Source organism: Sander lucioperca, chromosome 1 (genome assembly GCF_008315115.2).
Source record: "Sander lucioperca isolate FBNREF2018 chromosome 1, SLUC_FBN_1.2, whole genome shotgun sequence".
NCBI classification, from domain to species: Eukaryota; Metazoa; Chordata; class Actinopteri; order Perciformes; family Percidae; genus Sander; species Sander lucioperca.
The window spans coordinates 36,360,811-36,382,577 of NC_050173.1; the positions used below are offsets into that span (position 1 = coordinate 36,360,811).

Sequence of the window (21,767 nt, forward strand, 5' to 3'; positions counted from 1 at the left end):
TAACTAACAACACTATCATAATGGCGAAATCCTAGATTAAATGCAAAAGTTCTGCATTCGTAATTTCAACTGCAAATTAGGATATGTAAGTAAGCAAAAATAGGCCAACCTGCTCTTGCAGCATGTTTAAATACTCATGCAAGGACTATTTTAGTATGGCAACTGAGTTAACAACTCCATATTATGTTTTCGGAGTTACCCTATGTTCTACATGTTAAACCTTATTCTGCAATCTGTGGCTACAGGCATGACAAAAACTGGATTATCTACATGTCTAGGGATCCCACTAATTTACTGTTGGTCACATGTGGTAATTTAAATACTCAAAATGATTGGGAATATGTACCACTAAAGCACAATATCACCTAACATAACACATAACAACCAAACATGTTTGATAGGGACCCCTTAAATGTGGTTATAAAAGAGTTTGTGCTTAGTGGGACATATTATAGTTGAAAAATGTACTTATAATTATTTTGTCTTAATTTTATGTAATGAAGACACTGTTCCTAAAAAAACGTCAAGCATTTCTTTGGAATGTCTTTACTGCAATTTAATGATACTTATCTGCTGACATATAGCCTATGATACCAATATATGCTGGGGAGCTTATTCCCCGGAGTCCATATGTTTTCTTTTCGCCCAGCATGTTTCCTTGGATTAGGGTGGCTCCTAAATCATGGTTGCAGCCTGCCCACCCTGCTATGCCCTGTTACACCTGCTACACTCTGCAGTGCCCTGCTACGTCCTGCTACACCCTGCTATGCCCTGCTACATCCTGCTACGTCCTGCTACACCCTGCTACGTCCTGCTACACCCTGCTATGCCCTGCTACATCCTGCTACGTTCTGTGACTCCCTGCTATGCCCTGCTACGTCCTGTAACACCCTGCAGTGCCCTGCTATGCCATGAACTACTACAGTTACTATTTCTAGTCACTGATCCATTATCTTTATTGTGACTATTATTGCCACTGTTCATCACACTCCCAACCGGCACCGTCAGACACCGCCTACCAAGAGCCTGGGTCTGTCCGAGGTTTCTTCCTAAAAGGGAGTTTTTCCTCGCCACTGTCGCACTAAATGCTTACTCTTGGGGGAATTACTGGAATTGTTGGGTCTTTGTAAATTATAGTGTGGTCTAGATCCGTAAAGTGTCTTGAGATAACTCTTGTTATGAATTGATACAATAAATAAAATTGAATTAGCGCTAGTCAAAATCTAGTTTTAAGACCTTCAATAATTCAGTATTGTGCACATAGGGTATGTGCCAAATGAATGTGTGTATAATCAAATTAACACAGTAAACTCGGGGTCAGGCAGTATTCTAGCATAGGAATGTAATACACAGTGCACAGAGAGTGGGTGGAATGGGGGGTTAATGGGGTCCAGCAACTAATGTTTGGAGTTTTGTACTTCTTTACTTTTATTACATTGCACTGCATCACCTACAGTAAGTGCTACAGTAAATGTATACATTTTACACCTTTGCCTGTGTATGTGCCCGATATGTTAAATATTATGATCACAAAGATACCATTTAGTAACTGAAGAAGACCCCCTCCTTCCACCTACCCCTGCGCATGCTCAGTCTGACACAGACCTGTCAACAAGCTATCGGATGTGAGAGCCCTAGATGATAAGAGCATTGCGCTGGCCTTTCAATTCTTCGGATTACCTAGCTAGAGTCAAATGAACAACGCCTTACAAACATTGAATTGTCAATTTTATATGCTATAATCGCCTTTCTGTATTCTCACTATGCCGGTAAGTCGACACGCCTGTTTGTATTTGTTTTGTTTGTAAAGGGGTTCCTCCCTTCCTCCGACCTCCCTGATGTGATGCTAACCGGTTAGCATCGTTAGCTTACCAGTTGTCGTTCGTGTAGTAGCTAGCTAGGAAACAAGGAAATGGTACACTGTTTTCGACGTTGGGTTTTCCCAGTCACCACAAATCAATGAACACGAAGTGTGGGGGTTGGACGTAACATATTTATTTCCAAAATTGCTATTGTCCATTTATCGTGCTAGCTAGTTAGCTAACGGTATCTTCAACGTTAGTAACGTTAGCCTGCCTAGCAACCATGGATGTATTAGCAACCCAGCAAACCTTATCTTCAACATTAGTAACGTTTGCCCATATTGCCTGCCTAACGTTAGCAACCCAGCAAATACAAAGCAGATACCGTTAGCTAGCTTCGTTTTGAACGAGTCACTTAGCTAGCTAAGCTAGCTGCACGCTCATATATATATATATATATATATATATATATATATAAGCTAGTTAGTCAGTGTAACCTTATACCGCACACTGACTACTTGGTGTTATTTACTTTAAACAGCTTGACAGCTTTGCCCTTATGTCCATGTTGGTTAACTGAAATTTTAGGTTTGCTTGCTAATTGTCACAAACGTTATATAATATCTTCGTTACATCCTGTGGCATATCTATCTCTCATTACTTTTTTCAGAGCAATAAGCTTGAGAAACCTGACAAGCAGGAGGTCAATGATAATGTCAAGGTGGTGGTGAGATGTCGTCCCTTCAACCAGAAAGAGAAGATGATGAGCCACAAACAGGCCGTCATTGTGGACGAGAATCGTGGGACCATAACGGTTAACAAACTGGAGACCCCCCATGAGCCTCCTAAGACTTTCACATTTGACACCGTGTTTGGACCAGACAGCAAACAGCTGGATGTCTACAATCTCACTGCCCGCCCCATCATTGACTCTGTATTAGAGGGCTACAATGGTAAAATTTTGTATTTTTTATTTATAAACCATTGCTGTAAAATGTGCAACATCAATCATTGTAATGACTGCATTAACTGTTAAAGGCATTTTAATACAGCCACTCAAACATGCACGTTATAGCCTCTAATAAATCTAATCCTCAAAAGTGTGTTTTTTTTAACTGTAATATAGGACCAATATAATTAGTACTATTATTTTATTTTCATATTCTTTACTGGCACTGGAGCTGTGATTTCATGCTCTGCTGTTCATTTCAGGCACAATTTTTGCATATGGGCAAACTGGCACAGGAAAAACATTCACCATGGAGGGTGTGAGAGCAGTGCCAGAACTCAGAGGGATAATCCCAAACTCCTTTGCTCATGTTTTTGGTCACATTGCCAAGGCAGAGGGTGACACAAGGTAAGAAAGCAATCATTAGGCAGACATTCAGTAAAATCAGCAAAAAAACACATTTTGTCTACACACATAATTAGTCCAGTTGACAATTCCCAGTGTACATCAGCGTCAAATTAAGTGAAAACTTTGGTGTCTTGTTTTAGTTTTCTAATATGCACACTCCACCACAAGCAATCATTTGAAATTAAGTAATCTGTGGACAGGACTTTTTAACTGGTAAACCGCATTGGTTTTGTACTGAAGCAATAGTTTTATCTGAACAAACTGATTAAAAACAAGGCAAGCGTTTTGTTTATCGCCCTGCAAGTAAAAACACCTATTCAAAGATGGTTTCTTTAAGAAATAAACTTGAAATATAACAAATATTGGTGGTGAGGGTTGTGGATTTCTAATTTTAGTGAGGGAGCTCATGCATATTCAGAAAATACAGTGTATTTTGGCAAAGCATTTAAAGAAAAATCCATCTGATAAACCGATTATGAAAGTTTAGCCCATCCCTTAACAAAAGGAATTGAATTGCTTTCAGATATTTATTCTGATTAGATTGCTTATGGAAGGCATTTTTTATTAGCAGAATAAAAAGGCTACATGTAAACAGAGTTTTTGTCAAGCAACTTATGAGTGAAAGATGTACAAGGCTTGTTGCCATTTGCAGCTGTACATTTCAGCATTTGAATACACATTTAACTTTCACAGGTTTTTGGTTCGTGTTTCATACCTGGAGATTTACAATGAGGAAGTGCGAGACCTGTTGGGCAAGGACCAGATGCAGAGGCTGGAGGTAAAAGGATATTTAAAACCAACACTAAAACATAGAGTTCAGGGATTCATATCAAAACTGTCTTGGAGGACCTGTCATAAAGGGCACTACAGTCATTTTACCCAACAGGAAAACTTGTAGAAGATGGCTGAATAGATTTGCTTGTATTAACTGTTTGATGCTGACAGCAGGTGATAAAGTTACATTTTTTCCTCACAGGTAAAAGAAAGACCAGATGTTGGCGTGTATATCAAAGATCTCTCTGGTTACGTCGTGAACAATGCCGACGACATGGACAGGATTATGACCATGGGCCACAAAAACCGTGAGCAGAAACATTGACAGCATGAAGAAGGAAAAAGTTACCTTATTTTTCACCAAGATATTTATCTGTGCAACATGTAATGAAACCACATAAGAAGGACCTTGCTTGCAAGAAATGGAAATACAGACAAACTTTAAAGAGGCTGAAGCAGTGTTTCAGTCTTGCGTTATATACAACATTGTGTGGATTTAGCTAATTGATATACATAAAATAAAAAAATGAGTCATGTTGTCAGATCAAATGATATTTCACTGTGGTTAGGTTCTGTCGGTGCCACAAACATGAATGAACACAGCTCCCGTTCTCATGCTATCTTCACCATCACCATCGAGTGCAGCGAGAAGGGTGTGGATGGAAACCAGCATGTGCGCATGGGAAAGCTTCATCTGGTTGATCTTGCAGTATGTATTTGCGGCCATACGTTTCTCAGTAAAAATAAACTACTTCCAAGAAAATGAGATGATACAGATGTAACTAGGATATAATTGCCTACAATCCATCTGACCACCACCAATAAATCTACCCCCCTACCCCTACAGGGCTCAGAAAGACAGGGCAAGACTGGAGCCACAGGTCAGCGTTTAAAGGAAGCAACGAAAATCAATCTCTCTCTCTCCACACTGGGTAACGTCATCTCTGCCCTGGTGGACGGCAAGAGTACACACGTGCCCTACAGGAACTCTAAGCTGACCCGTCTGCTGCAGGATTCACTAGGAGGAAACTCCAAGACCATGATGGTAGAGTGAAAGTTGAAAATTGTACTAGAAGCATTTATGCTAGAGTTGCACAACAAACTCTTTTTAAATATTAAGTTATCAAAGCAACAAATGCTTAATTTCAGAGAGCTATAAATGTGCATTTCCGAAGCATTTATAAATTCTAAGGATTTTTATATACTTGACTTTGACATCACAGTTTTTGCCTCACTTTTTAAATGGCATACTTCTCCCCACCAGTGTGCAAATATAGGCCCTGCAGACTATAACTATGATGAGACCATCAGTACCCTGCGCTATGCTAATAGGGCTAAAAACATCAAGAACAAAGCCAGGATCAATGAGGATCCAAAGGATGCCCTATTGCGCCAGTTTCAGAAGGAGATTGAGGAGCTAAAGAAGAAACTGGTGGAAGGTAATAAGCCACACAGTAAAAAGTAATCATGCCGTTTGGATTACAAGTATTTTTTTCAAGACTGACTTGTCTTTTTTTGACCTGTGTTTTTGTCCGATTCTAGGTGAAGAGATATCTGGATCAGAGGGAAGTGGATCAGAGGAGATGGATGAAGGTGATGATGAAGGAGGGGTGGCAGGAGAAGGCCGCAGAAAAAGAAGAGGTAAGAATTTGTTATTAACTCACACATAGATGCAAGTGTGTATGAGTGCAAATGACTGAACATCTGTTAATGCAATCTTCTTAAGCCTGTGGTGAGTGGTTTTAGTAAATGGTTGGATATCAGTTTAATCGTTTGTCAGCATGTTAATTGTAATATGAGTCAGCATTCAGTTCCTCTGATAATTATTGAGCTGAAGTTGCTTTTAGGTCGCTACTTAGGTTCTACTCTTTGTTACCAGGCTTCCATAAACATAACACCTTTCTCATTTAGGAGTTTCCCTTGTATTGTCACATTATACTCTTTTCTGTTTTTTAGATGGAAAGTGTTAAATATAGATGAAAAGAATATAACATAATTAGGTCACCACAATATGTTGCAATGCTGACACTATGTGAGGCCATGTTCCATGATGATTTTATATTGGTATCTCCAGCGAAATAAACATTTTATTACTATGGTTATGTCTTTATAATTTCCAGTTATCATTATTTTTCATTCTAATACTGTGTCGTTAGGTTACTCTGAATTAATAATAACCAAATCATTCAGCTTCTGTGAGTATGGTGCTGTGCTGTATCTGCAATTTGCATGTGTGCACCTGCAGCTGCCTGATTTGTTGGATCTACATAAAGAACCTACATTTTGCTTTAAGCTCTGCAAACTGACGGCTCTTTACCTCTACCTGTTTCTCACTGTGGGCTTTGGTGGGAGGGGTGCTTCCTCTGCTTCTTTTCCAGACAGTGGCAGCAGCAATAGCTCAGAATTTGCCTGCTCCTCCTCAGTGCCACCACCCACTGAGACGGAGTATAAACCTCAGAATAGTGAGTTGGAGCAGCACTCTGCTCTACCAACCCCCCACCTGCCCACAAACTTGAGCCCTTTTCACACATGGATTCCGTACAAATTCTGGTTTTGAATATTAATGTAAAGAAGCGTTTTTGGCGTTTACACTGAGCTCCTCTATACTTAAAAAAAAATTCCATGCTGAGTCAGTAACTCGTGAACAATCCAGATTGTTTTCACACCATGGTGGAATCACTGCCGGAGCATATCAGGTTACAAAAAAAAAATTTACTTCGAGGATTGAGAGTGTATTAGTCTGTCAAGCAGATTTTGCGGCTCATTGGCTGTTAATCTCCATGACTTGATTGCTGACCACATGCAGTGCTTTGGGAGGCTTGCCCTCTCTTAAGCATCCCCAATAGTTGTTAAAACACCCTGTAGCTCTCCTCGAGAAATGCTCCTTGTCAATTTAGTCATAAATTAAATTTGACAGAGGATTTGCAGTCTTGTCAGCGGCCACACTGCTGTACTTAAAAAATGGAAAATATTTCAAAGTTTGTTTTTCTCTCTTTAATTCCTGATTTGCTTGCATGCTGTTTTTAGCTTTAACATGTTTCTGTTTATATTTTAAAAAACAGTTGGCATGAGTGAAATTTGAAAATTCAAGTGACTTAACTGATGTGTTCGAGTGTGGTCTTGTTTTCATTTTTTTATGTTTGCACTGTATATGTAGGTGATTTTCCTAGGGGGTTTTCCTGATGACTTGTCTCACATACCGCTTGAGTCATTCATAGTATTTCCTCTTTAGTTGTTGGCTTGATATGTGTTTTATCCTTATCATAGTGTGAAAAACAAAGCTGTCTGTAGATGGGTGCACATGATTCACATCTCAACAGGACTGCATGAAAATTTTAACATCAGAAAACCCAATTTCTTTTTTGACCTCTTTTAAGATTATCTATTTTCAACAAAGGTATTATCTAACGTGAGTTTGGATATATTGGCCAAGGGAAAAGTGATTAGTTTTTGTTGCAGACTCAGATCCAGGTGTGGTCTGGATTTAGTTTCTAAAGGAATAATATATATATATTGATTGCGGTTCACCGGCTACAGGTGTCTTGCCAAGAACTCATTGCTGTCTACCCTACATGCAAATGATGAAATAGGGGACACGCTGAATCTCTAGATGAGCCGCAGCCGAGCCGCGACTGATTGAGCCTCGTCTTTACATGTTGGGGCTCTCCAGCACGTTGCTTTGTTGCTCACATTTCTCCGGCCGTTCTGCGTGCTGCTCAGCCCAGTTCCCTGCTTCTACCGCCCGGGCCACATCACCTAAAACTACCATGATGTGTGACTGCTACACGAAAAAAGCGGACACGTTGAATGTCTACGTGAGCCACAGCCGAACCGCGGCTGATTGAACCTGCAACATGTGTTACCGGTTGAGTTTTACAAAAAAAAAAACTAATTACAAAAAAACACACATTCAAGAGGTGCTTTACTTATGCCATATAAAACCGCCTGTGACCGCACAGTGTAAGTTCTGCTTTCAAATGTTTAGTTAAAGTAAAAAGAGAGGCATTATCATTCAGCACAGTGTACTTCAAGGTGGATATTTACACCCTTAATATAATGCTGGATAGTTTAATGCATCATATTTTAATGGTGGTATTTTGTGAGTAGAATCTGAACCTGGAATGTTCTCTGTCAGGTAAATGTATGTTTTCTTCTGAAGTACAAGTATACAGTAAGTCAGTAGTATAGGCCTACATTTGGCGTATTAGGAGGCCAAGCAGTTGGCCCATTCCAAACAGGCATGTTTTGAACGGGCACTGCACTAGTATATATAAATGAGGGAAGAGAGAGATGAGGAGTGACATGCAACAAAGGTCCCCGGTCGGACATGAACTGGGACATGCGCCTGAAGCACTAGACCACCAGGGCTCCCCTTTAAAGGATTTCTTAACATCTTTTCTATTTATCACACATTCTATCTGCCACTATGTGTGATAATACAGATCCAAATGCAAATTAAAATTCCTACTTATTATCAAAACAATATTTGAATGAATTAACAACTTGTGCTGCCAGTAAAAGGAGGCATGTGAACTCTTTCTAGTTTGCATTATATTATTGATCCAGGAATTCACAGAAAAGTTTTTTTATTAAACTGAAGTAAATCAACTTTATGGTAACTTTCTCTGTTAATGTTCATTTAATTGACACCTGAGCTGTTTAAGGCCCTGAGTAGGTAAATTGCCAGAGTAAGTTTTCCCAGAGCATTTATGGATTACAGTGCATGTGTGAAAGGGGCTTTATACTTTCCCTATGTCTGTGCCACTCCTGTTGGCTTACAGCCCAGAACACCCCCCCCCCCCACTGTTACTGTTACTGACCATGTCCCACATACTGTTTTTACATGCAATTGATTGCAAAGGTTCCTGGTGTCTTGGGATAGATCCATGAATTTAAAAGGGCACTATCTAAAGTTAAATTTCTCCTCCTTTTTTTCCATGCATGACCTAAGTGGACACTGTTTTGACGGATGTCAGGCTTTATTCTGGAAATGTACTTCTGTTGATCCAGACTAGTTAACGCCTGACCTCTGCCAGGTTTCGTGTATAATTTGTAACTCCTGTCCCTCAAAGGCGTAAATCACCACATCATGTTTCATTATCTGAAGTGATGTTTTTTTTTTTTTTGTCTCATGTCTATCCACCGTCACTTCACCTTTGACATTTTGTTATTCTTACTGAAATTTTGCTTTGTCTTCTTTGTCTTCTCCCACTGTTCTATATGTGGTTTTCCACTCTGTAAAGTCACAAGACTTTCGAGATCACTCTGTAATATGTGGTTCATCTTCTCTCTCTCTCTCTCTCTCTCTCTCTCTCTCTCTCTCCTCCTCCTGGTGCAAATGCCGCCTGTCTGACTTGCTATACACCTCTTAATTCAAGAAGAAAGAGGTTGGTGTAAGAATCTACATAGTCCTACTGTCCTGAAGCAATGGTGACTCTACTCGCACAAATTATCCAGATGGCAGTGTTTCAGTAGCTATTTCATTAATTCAAACTAATTTGATAACAGGTTTTTGTATGATTTTTGTTAACATTTTTCTCTCTGTCCATATATGACTTCACCCATGTGCCTCATGCTCTCCATTCACATAGTTACCATGTCATTATGACAATCTTGCACTTAAAGTTTCTCATATTTTCAAATTCTGCTTACACTAACAATTATTTAATACTGTGCATTAACAAGTCAAAACGTATCTCACTGGCACTCACTCTTATGTGGAATGATGTTTTATTCCATATTTAATAAATGAGGCAATAAATATATAAATACATGTTGATATATAAATGAGGCAATATAGTTTTAATAAATAGGTTTTACTTTTATTTCATGTGTACACATTTATTTATTTCAGGGGACTTTTATTTCATGAGTCCACATTTATTTATTTCAGGGGATATTATTTCATAATGTCACATTTATTTATCTTTTCTATTTATTTGCACTTATCATATTCAAATCAGGGGGCGTAGCTATCTTACAGCCTCAGACTAAAAGCAGCTAGTTAGTAGCCTGGCATTGCCAGCATATTACTATCTGCCAGAGGAAATGAAACATGAGCCTGGCAGATTCGGCTGGTTACCTGGCTAACTAGCTAGTGCGGTCCCCGCAGCTGAGACTGATTCGCAAGAAGGAGAGCGGGTTATGCAATCTTAATTGGATTAGCAAATTTAATGGCAGCAACAGAAAGTTTGTTGGGATCAGACCGTGGCGCTGAAAGCTTGTCTATGTTGCTGGTATCCGCTCACTTCATGGCAAAGTTTTCTCTCGGCAGTGGGGAGAAATGGAGAGTCGGAGGGAGGCAGGGAGAGGGAGCACGGCAAGCCTTGCCTAGCAAGTTGCTTTTGTCTGGTCTGAATCTGAGAGATAGCCACGCCCCTTCATTTGAATATAACAAGTAGGAATAAATAGATAATATAAATATATATAAATAAATGTGACATGAGATAAAAGTCCCCTAAAATAAATAAATGTGGACTCATGAAATAAAAGTCCATGAAATTAATAAAAGTAAAACCTATTCATTTATTGAACTATATTGAATCATTTATATATTTATTGCCTCATTTAATTATTCCAGGATGTATTTCATAGGCATATTTATTTATGTATTTATTTTATATTGAATAAAATGGCATTCTATAATCTTAGGACTAAGGTTCCTTAAGCCCATTTCAGACCAAAGATTCGCGACGATACAAAAGCGTTTTAGAACATTGCAGGGAAAGGATGCAGCGGTCTGAACTCGCCCATCCCAGCTCGACTCAAGCGAGCTGATGGCGTCGCCTGTGACTCAGCTTGTCAAGTCGCCAGAGGCTGGTTTTAGAACGTAAGGGACGTCACCTGTTTGAACAGCCAATAGCAAAGTCAGCTTGTAAAGTCAGCTACAAACTATAGTAATAAAATGATCCGGGGCGCCTGGTTAGCTAACCTGGTTGAGCGTGCGCCCCATGTACTGATTTTGTTGCTATGGAGATGAGACACCATCTCGATTCATTAGTGTAAACTGGCAGGTTTTAGAAGATTGCAGGCCGGTGTGTTGCAAGTTTCAACTCGTCTCGTCGCGAATCTGGCCTGAACTGGGCTTTAAATAAATTTGTAGTGCAAATTCATGATCTAAAACGGCACATACTAATATTACTAATGCTGATTAAAAATCGCAGTATAGAATGTTCTGCATTGAAATTGTAACCTATACACTGACAAGTAACTTGGCATATATAATAGGATGATGCATTTAAAACAACCTGTCAATTAAAGACACCATTGTTCCCTGTGTGTCGCTCTTAAGGGAGGAAGAAGGTTTCTCCGGACAAAATGGTGGAGATGCAGGCAAAGATTGAAGAGGAAAGAAAGGCATTGGAGGCCAAGCTGGACATGGAGGAGGAGGAGAGGAACAAGGCAAGGGCAGAGCTGGAGAAGAGGGAGAAGGACCTACTTAAAGCTCAGTGAGTCCATGAAAAGAGAAATATTAGAATTTTTGATGAACGTTTTAAATGTGGTATTCATAAAACTGGTATTCATCAGTTCAATTGTTAGTGGATGTGGTAAATGCTCATTTGAAGTAGAGCATGAGGCTCCGATAGTGCCTAAAACGCTGGTATCGGGAAGTACTAGAATTTATGCACCGATCCGATACCACGTAATAAAGCCCTAAAGAAAATCTACCTATCTAGTAGTTTATTTATGTTCTTTTTCCGTTATAACTGACTGTCAAACTGCATGGTAAAAGAAAGTTCTGTGGCATTCATTGTTTGTGTTTGTTCATGTTTCACAAAGAGTTTAACCTGAGCCAGACCGACAACAAAGATAGAAATAATATCACATCCATACAGGGATAGTAGTATCCAGTTGTTAAAATCATAATAAAATATATGACACACTGGTATCGGATCGGTACTCGATATCGGCCGATATGCAAGTTCAGGTATCAGAATCGTATCGGGAAGCAAAAAATGGTATCGGCCATCTTTAATTTGAAGTCTGCTCCATCTCTAACCCCTTAGGCAGGAGCATCACCTTTTGCTGGATAAATTGTCGGCCTTGGAGAAGAAGGTGATCGTGGGTGGGGTGGATCTCTTGGCCAAGGCTGAGGAGCAGGAGAAGCTTTTGCAGGAGTCCAACAATGAACTGGAAGAACGTCGCAGGAGAGCGGAGCGGCTGCGGAGGGAGCTGGAGGAGAAAGAGGTTAGTGTAGATGACCAAGAACCAATCCAACTACCAAATACCTCGTACATCCTTGTCTCAGTTTAGTCTTCATTTCAGAGGAGCTAAAGTTTTTAATTATCTCCCTTCACATTTTTTTCTACCTTTCACCTAACAGGTTTAAAAACGCTGTCAAACGGTATCTTTTTTTCTTAATCACGATTGCACTGCTGTCACTTCTTGTTTAATCTGATTATTTTATGTAGGCAAAGCACTTAAACAAACTAATTTTCTTTCAACTTTTATATTTTGTCTGTCTTCTTTTATGGTTTGGTTTATGTATTTTTATCATTTTATTTTTCTCTTTTATATTCTTGTCTTCATTGTTTGTTTTTTGTCTTTTTTTCTACATATAAACTTATTGATGTGTGTATTTAGTTCTGTTATTTGATTTTTATTTTGTCTCCTACTTTGTTGTTACATATTAAACTGTTATCATACTCTGTGTTAAAGGGAGACACTTTATAAGCCCCTTGGGGTTTTATGATGGATTCGTTACTATGTACAAATTATTTTGATGTGATAAAAAAATTAAAAATACTTTATAAATTATAAATACTTTACTAAGTGGATCAGCTGATGATGAGTAGTTAGTCATTCATGCTGTTGTCAGGATGAACTGAAATTATTACATGAATGTGTGCATTAGTTACATCAAATTGATAACTCCAACCACTGTCATGCTGTAACTGTACTGAAGTTAAAGTTGTAACCATCTACTGATCATCCTGGAGTTAAGACTTTTTTTTGCTAAGATATCTTAAGTAAACAAACGAGTAAACAACCCAAATAAATAAGATGCATGTGACATCAGCTGTCTGCAACTCTTCCATGGGATACCGTGGGTAGCAAGATATGACATCAGATACCACAAACTCTAAAAGTGTCAGTCGCAACGTTGGCTTGATTTACATTGAAATGGCGACATCATTGTGGTTGGAAAATACTCTCTCACTTTCATTGTGTACAAGCACTGTTGAAGAAATACCAAGGGGAGTCGTGTCGTTTCAGTTTGAAGCGATGCAAACGTCAGGATTTGAAAACAACTTCTTACATACATTATTTTGACTTCTGCCTCCATCTATTTAGGTTCTTCACTGGCATGTCCACAGACTGTTTGCTTGCTTCCGCATAATCACTGATCCCTCTGCCTCTCCCTCTTAAAACAGCAAGAACGTCTGGACATAGAAGAGAAGTACACTAGTCTGCAGGAGGAGGCTCAAGGAAAGACCAAGAAGCTGAAGAAAGTATGGACCATGCTGATGGCTGCCAAATCAGAAGTAAGCAAAACATAAAAGAGTAACACTGAGAGAGATCATACATTCCCTGTCAGGGCCGCAGGGTGGTGTAGTGTGTAGAGACAATCATACAGCATGTAGGATCATTTGCCCCATCATTATGAAAGCCTGAATTCCTATAGAACATTTTATAATATACTTTTTCAATCAAGCTTAAACTGATAAGTTATGAAACGTGGTTAAAGTTAGTCTTAATTGATCAGGGAAAAGAAACAAATTGATCCACAGTGGTTGTGTTTTTTCTGTTAGATGGCAGATCTGCAGCAAGAGCATCACAGAGAGATTGAGGGCCTCCTGGAGAACATCCGCCAGCTGAGTCGAGAGCTGCGTCTCCAGATGCTCATCATAGACAACTTTATTCCCCAGGAATACCAGGTGTGTATGTTTGTGTTTGTGTACTTACATTTGTAGCGCTGGTTTTCAGTATTTTGCCTTTGCTTAATACCAGTCACTTCTATTGTTTCTTCACATCAGTACACACAAAGAAGAGGCATAAAATAAAAATCTGCCTTGGTCACTGACAGACTTTCACTTTATTTAGGTTGTGTTGGAACAGTTAATTTTCATCCATATAGCTGTTTTATCTATTCTGTGTATAATAACCTGACACAAGCAGAAAATCACCCAGTACAGTAGATGCATTGACAATCACTATAAATGAGTTGATGCATTATAAGATTTGTGTAGTAACATGTGCTTTGGTTTTTTTCTTCTATGTGAAGAACCTCATGGACCTGGCTTGTACAAAGCTCACAACCTCACAAACCTACCGAATCATGAACATGTAGCAGGCTGCACACATTGTTCAAACACAAGTGGACTTCCCTCCAGAGGCAGAGGAGGCACACAGTGACACAGAATATGCTTCAGTTAACAACATGTTTAGATTTTGCAGGGTTTAAATGTAAATAAGAAGAGCTCAAAATGCACACACAAACAAACTATAAAAAACAGCTCTACACAACAAACTCAATGCAAACTTTTCGCACAGCACCATTACATACAAAGTCTAGGGCTGCAACTAACGATTATTTTTATTGTCAATTATTTTCTCGATTCATCAATTAGTTGTTGGTCTATAAAATGTCAGAAAATGTTGATCAGTGTTATCCAAAGGCCAAGACAACATCCTCAAGTCTTGTTTTGTCCACAACTCAAAGATATTTAGTTTACGGTCATGGAGGCGTGAAGAAAGTAGAAAATATTCACATTTAAAAAGCTGGAATTCATTACTAAAATGACCCAAACCAATTAATTAATTTAAAAAGTAGTTGGCGATTAATTTAATAGTTCACTTTTATTTGATAAATCTTTGCTGCTCTAACAAAGTCAAAGCAACGACTTGAATTTATGCCGGGCAATGCGAATTACAGCACAGTGCAAGTTTACATTTTTTACCTTGGTCGCGAAATTGGCGTGCCGCTGTGACGCGAAAGCCTATCAGTGTTGAGATTATTCTGCACAGCATTGCCCTGATCAATCCGAACTCCATTCAGAAAACAAGCATTTCAAAAGCTGTCTGCTTCAACAGACCTGACAAAGCATGAATTCAGACTTTTTCCCAAGTAAGGCGAGGCAAAAGTGTGCTTTGCATTTGGTTTAAACACAACAGAAGAAGTGCATAAGCTGTTACTTTTCTTTGCCTTTAGGTTTCTCCACCTGCATAAACCTGCTGGTAGCTTAGCTAGTTTAGGGAGCTTTGCATCAGTAATAATGCCTGTCCTTGCTTCCAGTTTTTATATTTTGTCATGTTTCCTGTGTAGGAGATGATAGAGAATTACGTGCACTGGAATGAAGACATTGGAGAATGGCAGCTGGTGAGCTCACTTTGCTTATCTCAAGCACACACTGTGGTTTGCAGTTTGATCGACATCAATGTCGAGGTGCAAACTCTGTTTAGTTACGGAATACTTCTTAGTAATGTGTGTCTTTGTACTGTATCTTATAACTTTCAGAAATGTGTGGCATACACTGGCAACAATATGAGAAAACAGACCCCTGCTCCAGACAAAAAAGAAAAAGATGTGAGTTTTTTGTGATGTTTTTTTTGTTCCTTCATGTGATAGTTTTGTGTAATGAATAATGTTCCTGATATTTTCTCTCCTTGACAATGTATCGTTGACTTCTCTTGTCTTCTGTCCCTGCCTGCTGTAGCCATTTGAGGTGGATTTGTCCCATGTGTATCTGGCCTACACAGAGGAGAGCATGCGGCAGTCACTGATGAAACTAGAGAGACCCAGAACCTCAAAAAGTGGCAAGAGTGGCCGACCCAAGACGGGGCGAAGGTAATCTACTTCCTACACAGACCACAGACAGCCTGAAGCTTCACATCCTGTTGAGCATTATGGTTTCTTTTATCAGTCTTTTGCCTTTACATTTGTCATTTCTAGATTTGCACTTAAATGTACACTTAGCCGCATTTATGCATCTGCGTTTCTCATATTACAAATCTGATTGAATCTATCTTGGTTTCCCCGGGCTACATGCTAGATTGAGGTCAGCCCAGAGGGTGGTGGTTATACATCTGAAAAAATGCAAGAACAGCAACTTGTGCATCTTAGCAGTTAAGTTGCAACAATAACAGTTTAGTAAGCATCTTGTGAATGTCAAGTTCCACTGACCGTTCACCGGCAGTTAGTTAGTTACTGCTGCATTTACACCTTTTCAACATCAATTCCAATCCATATTTAATGCTTCTTGGTTTGCATTTTCACTCTGCCTTTCTCACATCAGATCTTGATCTGATAACCCTGATTCTGTGGTAATTTCTTCACACTCTTAGCTGGTACTCTGCAACTTGTTCGTAAAAGTTTAGCCCTTTTGTCATTTCAGCTGGTGGTTTAACACAGTTTTTCATCTGCACTTTAATGACACTACATCAATTCATGCATTCATGTATGCGCGTTCATGTGTACAGCCCACCCCTGGAAAATAGGACTTCCCCAAAGCCTCGGTGTTATTAAAACACTGTGAATTTACTATGCTTTGAACATTGACTGGCATCATTCTTTTGTCTTTCATCTGCACGTACATTTCAAAAGTGACAGATACAATTTCAGAGTGGCAGACAAAAGAAATACTTGCCTGCCACAAGGGCAGGCAGTGAAGAAAGTTCATTTCAGATCCTGCTCCTATGAGTAAAGAGAAAAGTTATTGGCTGTGGATGTTTGGCCACTCTGTAAAATTAGTCTATTTATAGAATGTCGATATGAAGCGTGAACATGATGGTATTTGCTGTTATCATGATATACTGTTATTCTGAGAAATGAGAACGCTGAAAGTTCTCTGAAGTTGATAAGACTTAATCTCCCCACAGGAAAAGATCTGCGAAGCCAGATGCTGTGATCGAATCCCTTCTGCAGTGAAGACAGCGCAGAGGCCAGCTTGGTTTCACTGCAACTTTCATGTTACTTTAGGAAACAAATTCATTAGTCGAGTCTGAAGAATTTATTGTTCAACATTATTTAAAAGATTAACTGAATACACTGTATAGCTGGTATGGTTTTAAATGTGAATGAGCTGCACCTATGATAGGATTAAGACCTCTTGGCCAAGGGGACCTGTTATTTGTATTATAGTGTACGACTTCTTTGTAGATGTCCAACATTTTAATGTCGCTTTGGAACGCATTTTGGTGGCAGCAGCTTCTGTTTGAACACGGCTCTTTTACCTTAGCACCTCTAGCATTAAGGAGGAATCAACCATAAACATATTTCACTTGCAAATTTATTGGTTTTTAAAATGAGCAACACTCTGAAATAAGATGTTGAAAATAGAATTGTGGACCTATAAACTGCATTCATATCCTCGAAATGTGTTGAGTGTATTGAACACACTAAGTATTTCGCGATGAACACCACTTTAGTTAAGTTGTAACTTATGTATTACTGATTTCCTGCTTTCATACTAAACAGCCCATGCTGATATGAATACATTATAATTGAATTCTAATTAAGGGTGTATTTTCACTTAAATTACAGGAAATGATTATACTCTGAGCACAAGTTGTAGCCTTAGTGTTATTAAATAAAAGAAATCATTAACATGAGAGAGGAAAAAAGATTTAAAAAAAACACTAATGTGGAGGGAACAAGTAGAGGGGGGTATGTAGTATCGAGTATGTAACTGAAAAGTGCATTTTATACTTTTTCTCCCTTATGAAGCATAGGGGCATGCATGCCAGCCAGCTCTTATGTTAGTGCCATTCGCTATTCTAAGCAAGTCTTTTTATTTGTCGTCAAATGTCCGAACCCTTTGTGTTACATTCATTTACACTATACATACTGTATGCCTTAGTTTAATGCACTAGTATGATGTTTTTGTGGGCGATGATTTCATTTTATGATATTCGGTAGTGGAGGCAAAAGTTTTATTTTGTATCATAATTTATGTCAAATGTTTACATCCACCAAACCCCTGGATATTCTATTTATTAAATTATTTTACACATTTTATCTCACATTTTTGTTGCTCTTTCTGTGTTTCATGTTTATTGGTCGGATTTAAATAAATAAATAAATAAAAAGGTTATGATGGTAAATAAGAGCCATAAAAATATACTTTTTAATTGCATTTCCTACTGTGGGAGAATCTGTAAACCCAGTAAGTAATTGGTGTCTTAAAAAGTAGAATCATGTTCAAAAGTGAAAAAATAGTCATGTTAAAACCTTCTTCAGTGTGAAACAGCTGTTACTGGTTGACTAGACCGTTTTACTTGAATGATGAGGATAGATCACTGATACCTAAAACAGAAGCAGGAACAATATTGACTCAGATGACAAACCAATGTGCCATAATAATTTATTGATGTATAAATACAAACACTACAAAAATAAGATATGTAGGAAAATAAATATTACTTTTGCAATAAATAGAAATAAGTTATGTATATTACATGTGTTAAATAATACATATGATCACTCCTAATAATTCAAACACATTTGATGCATTTCTGCAATGTACATCTCTTGATGTCGTCGAGAAAGCTTATGAGGTTTTTTCTTGAGGCGTTTGTGTGCAGGGTACAATCGTTATTCCCAGTCTGAAACAAAATCATGGTGACAATTTTAGTTTTAGGCGCACAAAGATCTGAACACACAAAGTGATAGAGAATATGTTTTACATTAAAGAGCATTTTCATTGTTAGAACAGATGCCTTTTAGAGTCACTGTAAGCAATTTGAAATTTCATGTATTCATTTTTGGTTTAGTTTAGGACTAATAAGCATGTTCAATAACATTGAATTCCTCTTTACCATATTGTTGTAAATATGCAATACACGGATGAGGTGTTTTGCAGCTGGTTGTAGATTGGCTGATAGACTGGTATGCTTCAGAACCTTCTCAGCCAAACAGAAGAACCCCTTCTGTGTAGAGAAAGGCACAATTATTAATGGTATTTAACAAGCTGAAGTTATGACTTAATCAGTTTAGAGAAACAGGCTTAACATCATCTTGAGAAGTTCACAAGCTGTACATCTACTATGTCAGACAAATTTAATGTACAATAATAACAATAATCAGAAAAAGATGTCCAACATACCACACATGTTGAGCTACTATCTGATATCTTTTCCACCATTGGGAGTTTTGTTCCATTTTCATTCTGACAAGATAAGAAATATAAGTCAGTATATCAAAGAATAAACAAACAAACAAACCACAAGTATTTTTGTGGTTTTCTTACCGATTCCTCGGCCAGTTTCTCCAGGGTCGAGGCACGTTCACAAATATCATCTAGTAGCACTTTTGTCTTTTCCAGTAAGGGGTGTTGGGATGCTACGTTGACCATCACGAACATCATCATCAGTGTAAGAATTTTAAAGTTCTTCATGTCGTTAAAAGAGACCGCGAACGAGCACTGTCAGGTTGAGCAGAATAGCTGAATAACCTACATATGCTACTGTTGCTACTTATACTTGTCATCATGCTGACACTCTAACACTCTGAGACCACAGTATACAAACACGTCAGAGGAGGAAGACACCAAATAAGGTTCCATGTGTATCAGTTTTACTATCAAATTTCCACTAGGTGCACAGAGTTATCTATGACTAAACAATTACCTGCTAATCCTTTATCAGCAAAGCTCTCGCCATTTGCTGGTCATCACCTTGTGTTAACATCCTACGAAGGTTGTCCTAATGTGTAAGGAAAATGGCACAGAACATCTAACCAAATCTGACCAAATACTATTATTTCAGCTGTTATATTCAAGTTTAATCAAGTCTATTTTATAATGGCTGTGTCCTTACAGCTGAATTGAACAGCCTGCTGTGAAACAGAGATGTTACTCTGGACATTTCTTGACTTGTTGCCTCAGAAAAGCACAGGTGGAAATGATGATTAAAGTTTCTCATTACTTTGAGATTCTTAGTCAATATTCTGAGATACTAAGTCTATATTTAGATACTAAGTCAAAATTTTAAGATACTAAGTCAATATTTTAAAGTTTGTCATTACTTTATGATTCTTAGTCAATGTTCTGTGATACTAAGTCAATATATTGAGATTCTATGTCAATATTTTGAGATATTAAGTCAATATTTTAAGATACTAAATCAATATTTTAAAGTTTCTCATTACTTTGAGATTCTTAGTCAATATTCCGGGATACTAAGTCAATATATTGAGATACAAAGTCAATATTTTGAGATAAAGTGTGTGACAGTGAGCTTGCAGGCAGCCATTATCATTAATATTTTTAGAAAAACCTGTGCTTTTTCTGTTCCAACATGTCAAAATGACTGTGGTGAGTAGGCACAAGGAAATAGTTTGAGTCAAGCTTTTAGTATTTTCCCACACATCAGGAAGAGGAAAATGTGAATGACAGTTATCCTGCCAGCTTCCGTTTCCTTTTTACTCTGGGTAACAAGACCCCAAAAACAGCTGTTTAAGTTACGCCTGCTCATCTGTCATTCTTAAAATACAGAAGAATTGTGTTATTATTGAAATAAAACAAATGAAACAGTAAGGTAACAAAAAAAGACGATTACTTTATCAAGATAATATTACATAAAATAATTTAAGTAAACTATTACAGGTGATGGCTGCCAGCATCATACCAATACTTTTTAAAGACAGACCAGTTGAAGAGTAGTTAATTGAAATTGCAATATATTTAGTTAACTGTCTGATAAAACTGGTCATTAGACAAATCAGCTCAGTTTGAACACTAATTGTTAATAAGATAAGATTGCAGAGTAGGAAAGTGACTGGAAGTTTTAGCTGAACTTGAGTTCATATATCTTTGAATACTAACACATTCACATCTCCACATCTCTGCATACACTGACAACCTTTGAAGAAGAGCTCCACCTTTAGGTGATATTTGTAACTTATTCACAACTTTCACAGTGCAGTTTATCTATGCTCCAAATAATTATGTTCTTTGCAATTAGAAAGTTGTAATGGTAAACTTTAGAATACAAATGTTCATAAAAATGTATAAACTAATGAAATACAAAAATAAAATAAACAAGTTGAACCGGTTCCCAAACTTTTTGGCTTGTGACTCCTTACGAAAAAGCTGTGTTTGGTTGAGGCCATTTGTCATGTCCACCACGAGTTGTTAGCAGTTCCACTAAAAGAGACATTTCCCCTCTAAACTCATTGGGTCAATAAAAAAAACAAAACTGTTCAAGGCACTCTGAAATGTAGTGGAGTATAAAGTAGCAGAAAACGGAAATACTCAAGTAAAGTGAAAGTAGCCTATCTCAAAATTATACTTCAGTACAGTATTTGAGTAAATGTACTACTTTCCACCACTGCTGTTTACACACTGATACATAAGTATTAACAATCTAATAATTACTATCAGTCATAGGGCCATTTTTCTGCATAATGAGTACTTTTACTTTTGATACTTTAATACTGGATGACTTGTCCTTCCACTTCCTGGGCTCCATCATCTCCCAGCACCTCAAGTGGGAGCTAAACATCAGCTCTCTCATCAAAAAGGCACAACAGCGGTTCTTCAGATGTTCTTCCTGTGGCAGCTGCAGAAGGTCATCCTACCAAAGACCATGATGGTGCACTTCTACACTGCCATCATCGAGTCCATTCTCACCTCCTCCTCCATCACCATCTGGTACGCTGCTGCCCCTGACAAGGACAAGGGCAGACTGCAGCATATCATTCGCTCCGCTGACAAGGTGATTGGCTGCAATCTGCCGGCCCTTCAGGACCTTGAGAGGAAAGATTGTGGCCGCCCCCTCCCACCCTGGACACACTTTTTGAAATAACTTTTCCCCTCTGGCAAGAGGGACCATAACTTCATGTCACAAAAACACTTTCTTGCCGACTGCAGTGAGCCCCATCAATAAGGCCCGGG

At 38.3% G+C, this 21,767-nt stretch overlaps 1 protein-coding gene across 6 annotated transcripts; it reads left to right on the forward strand.

Moving 5' to 3' along the window:
- The first annotated feature begins 1,573 nt into the window (after positions 1-1,573).
- kif3a (kinesin family member 3A) lies at positions 1,574-17,895 on the forward strand. 6 transcript variants are annotated; one of them, XM_031319555.2, is made up of 19 exons: positions 1,574-1,769; positions 2,473-2,755; positions 3,015-3,159; positions 3,853-3,937; positions 4,136-4,241; positions 4,503-4,642; positions 4,781-4,978; positions 5,198-5,372; positions 5,476-5,574; positions 6,312-6,395; positions 9,312-9,320; positions 11,225-11,381; positions 11,940-12,120; positions 13,308-13,418; positions 13,686-13,811; positions 15,200-15,253; positions 15,392-15,460; positions 15,591-15,721; positions 16,753-17,895. In XM_031319555.2, the coding sequence occupies exons 1-19, from the start codon at positions 1,764-1,766 to the stop codon at positions 16,799-16,801; spliced, it is 2,208 nt and encodes a 735-aa protein (XP_031175415.1). In that variant the 5' UTR covers positions 1,574-1,763; the 3' UTR covers positions 16,802-17,895. The 6 variants fall into 6 exon arrangements, with proteins under 6 accessions (XP_031175415.1, XP_035859243.1, XP_035859250.1 ...); XM_036003350.1 differs by having other exon boundaries at positions 9,315-9,320; XM_036003357.1 differs by lacking the exon at positions 9,312-9,320.
- The last annotated feature ends 3,872 nt before the right edge of the window (positions 17,896-21,767 follow it).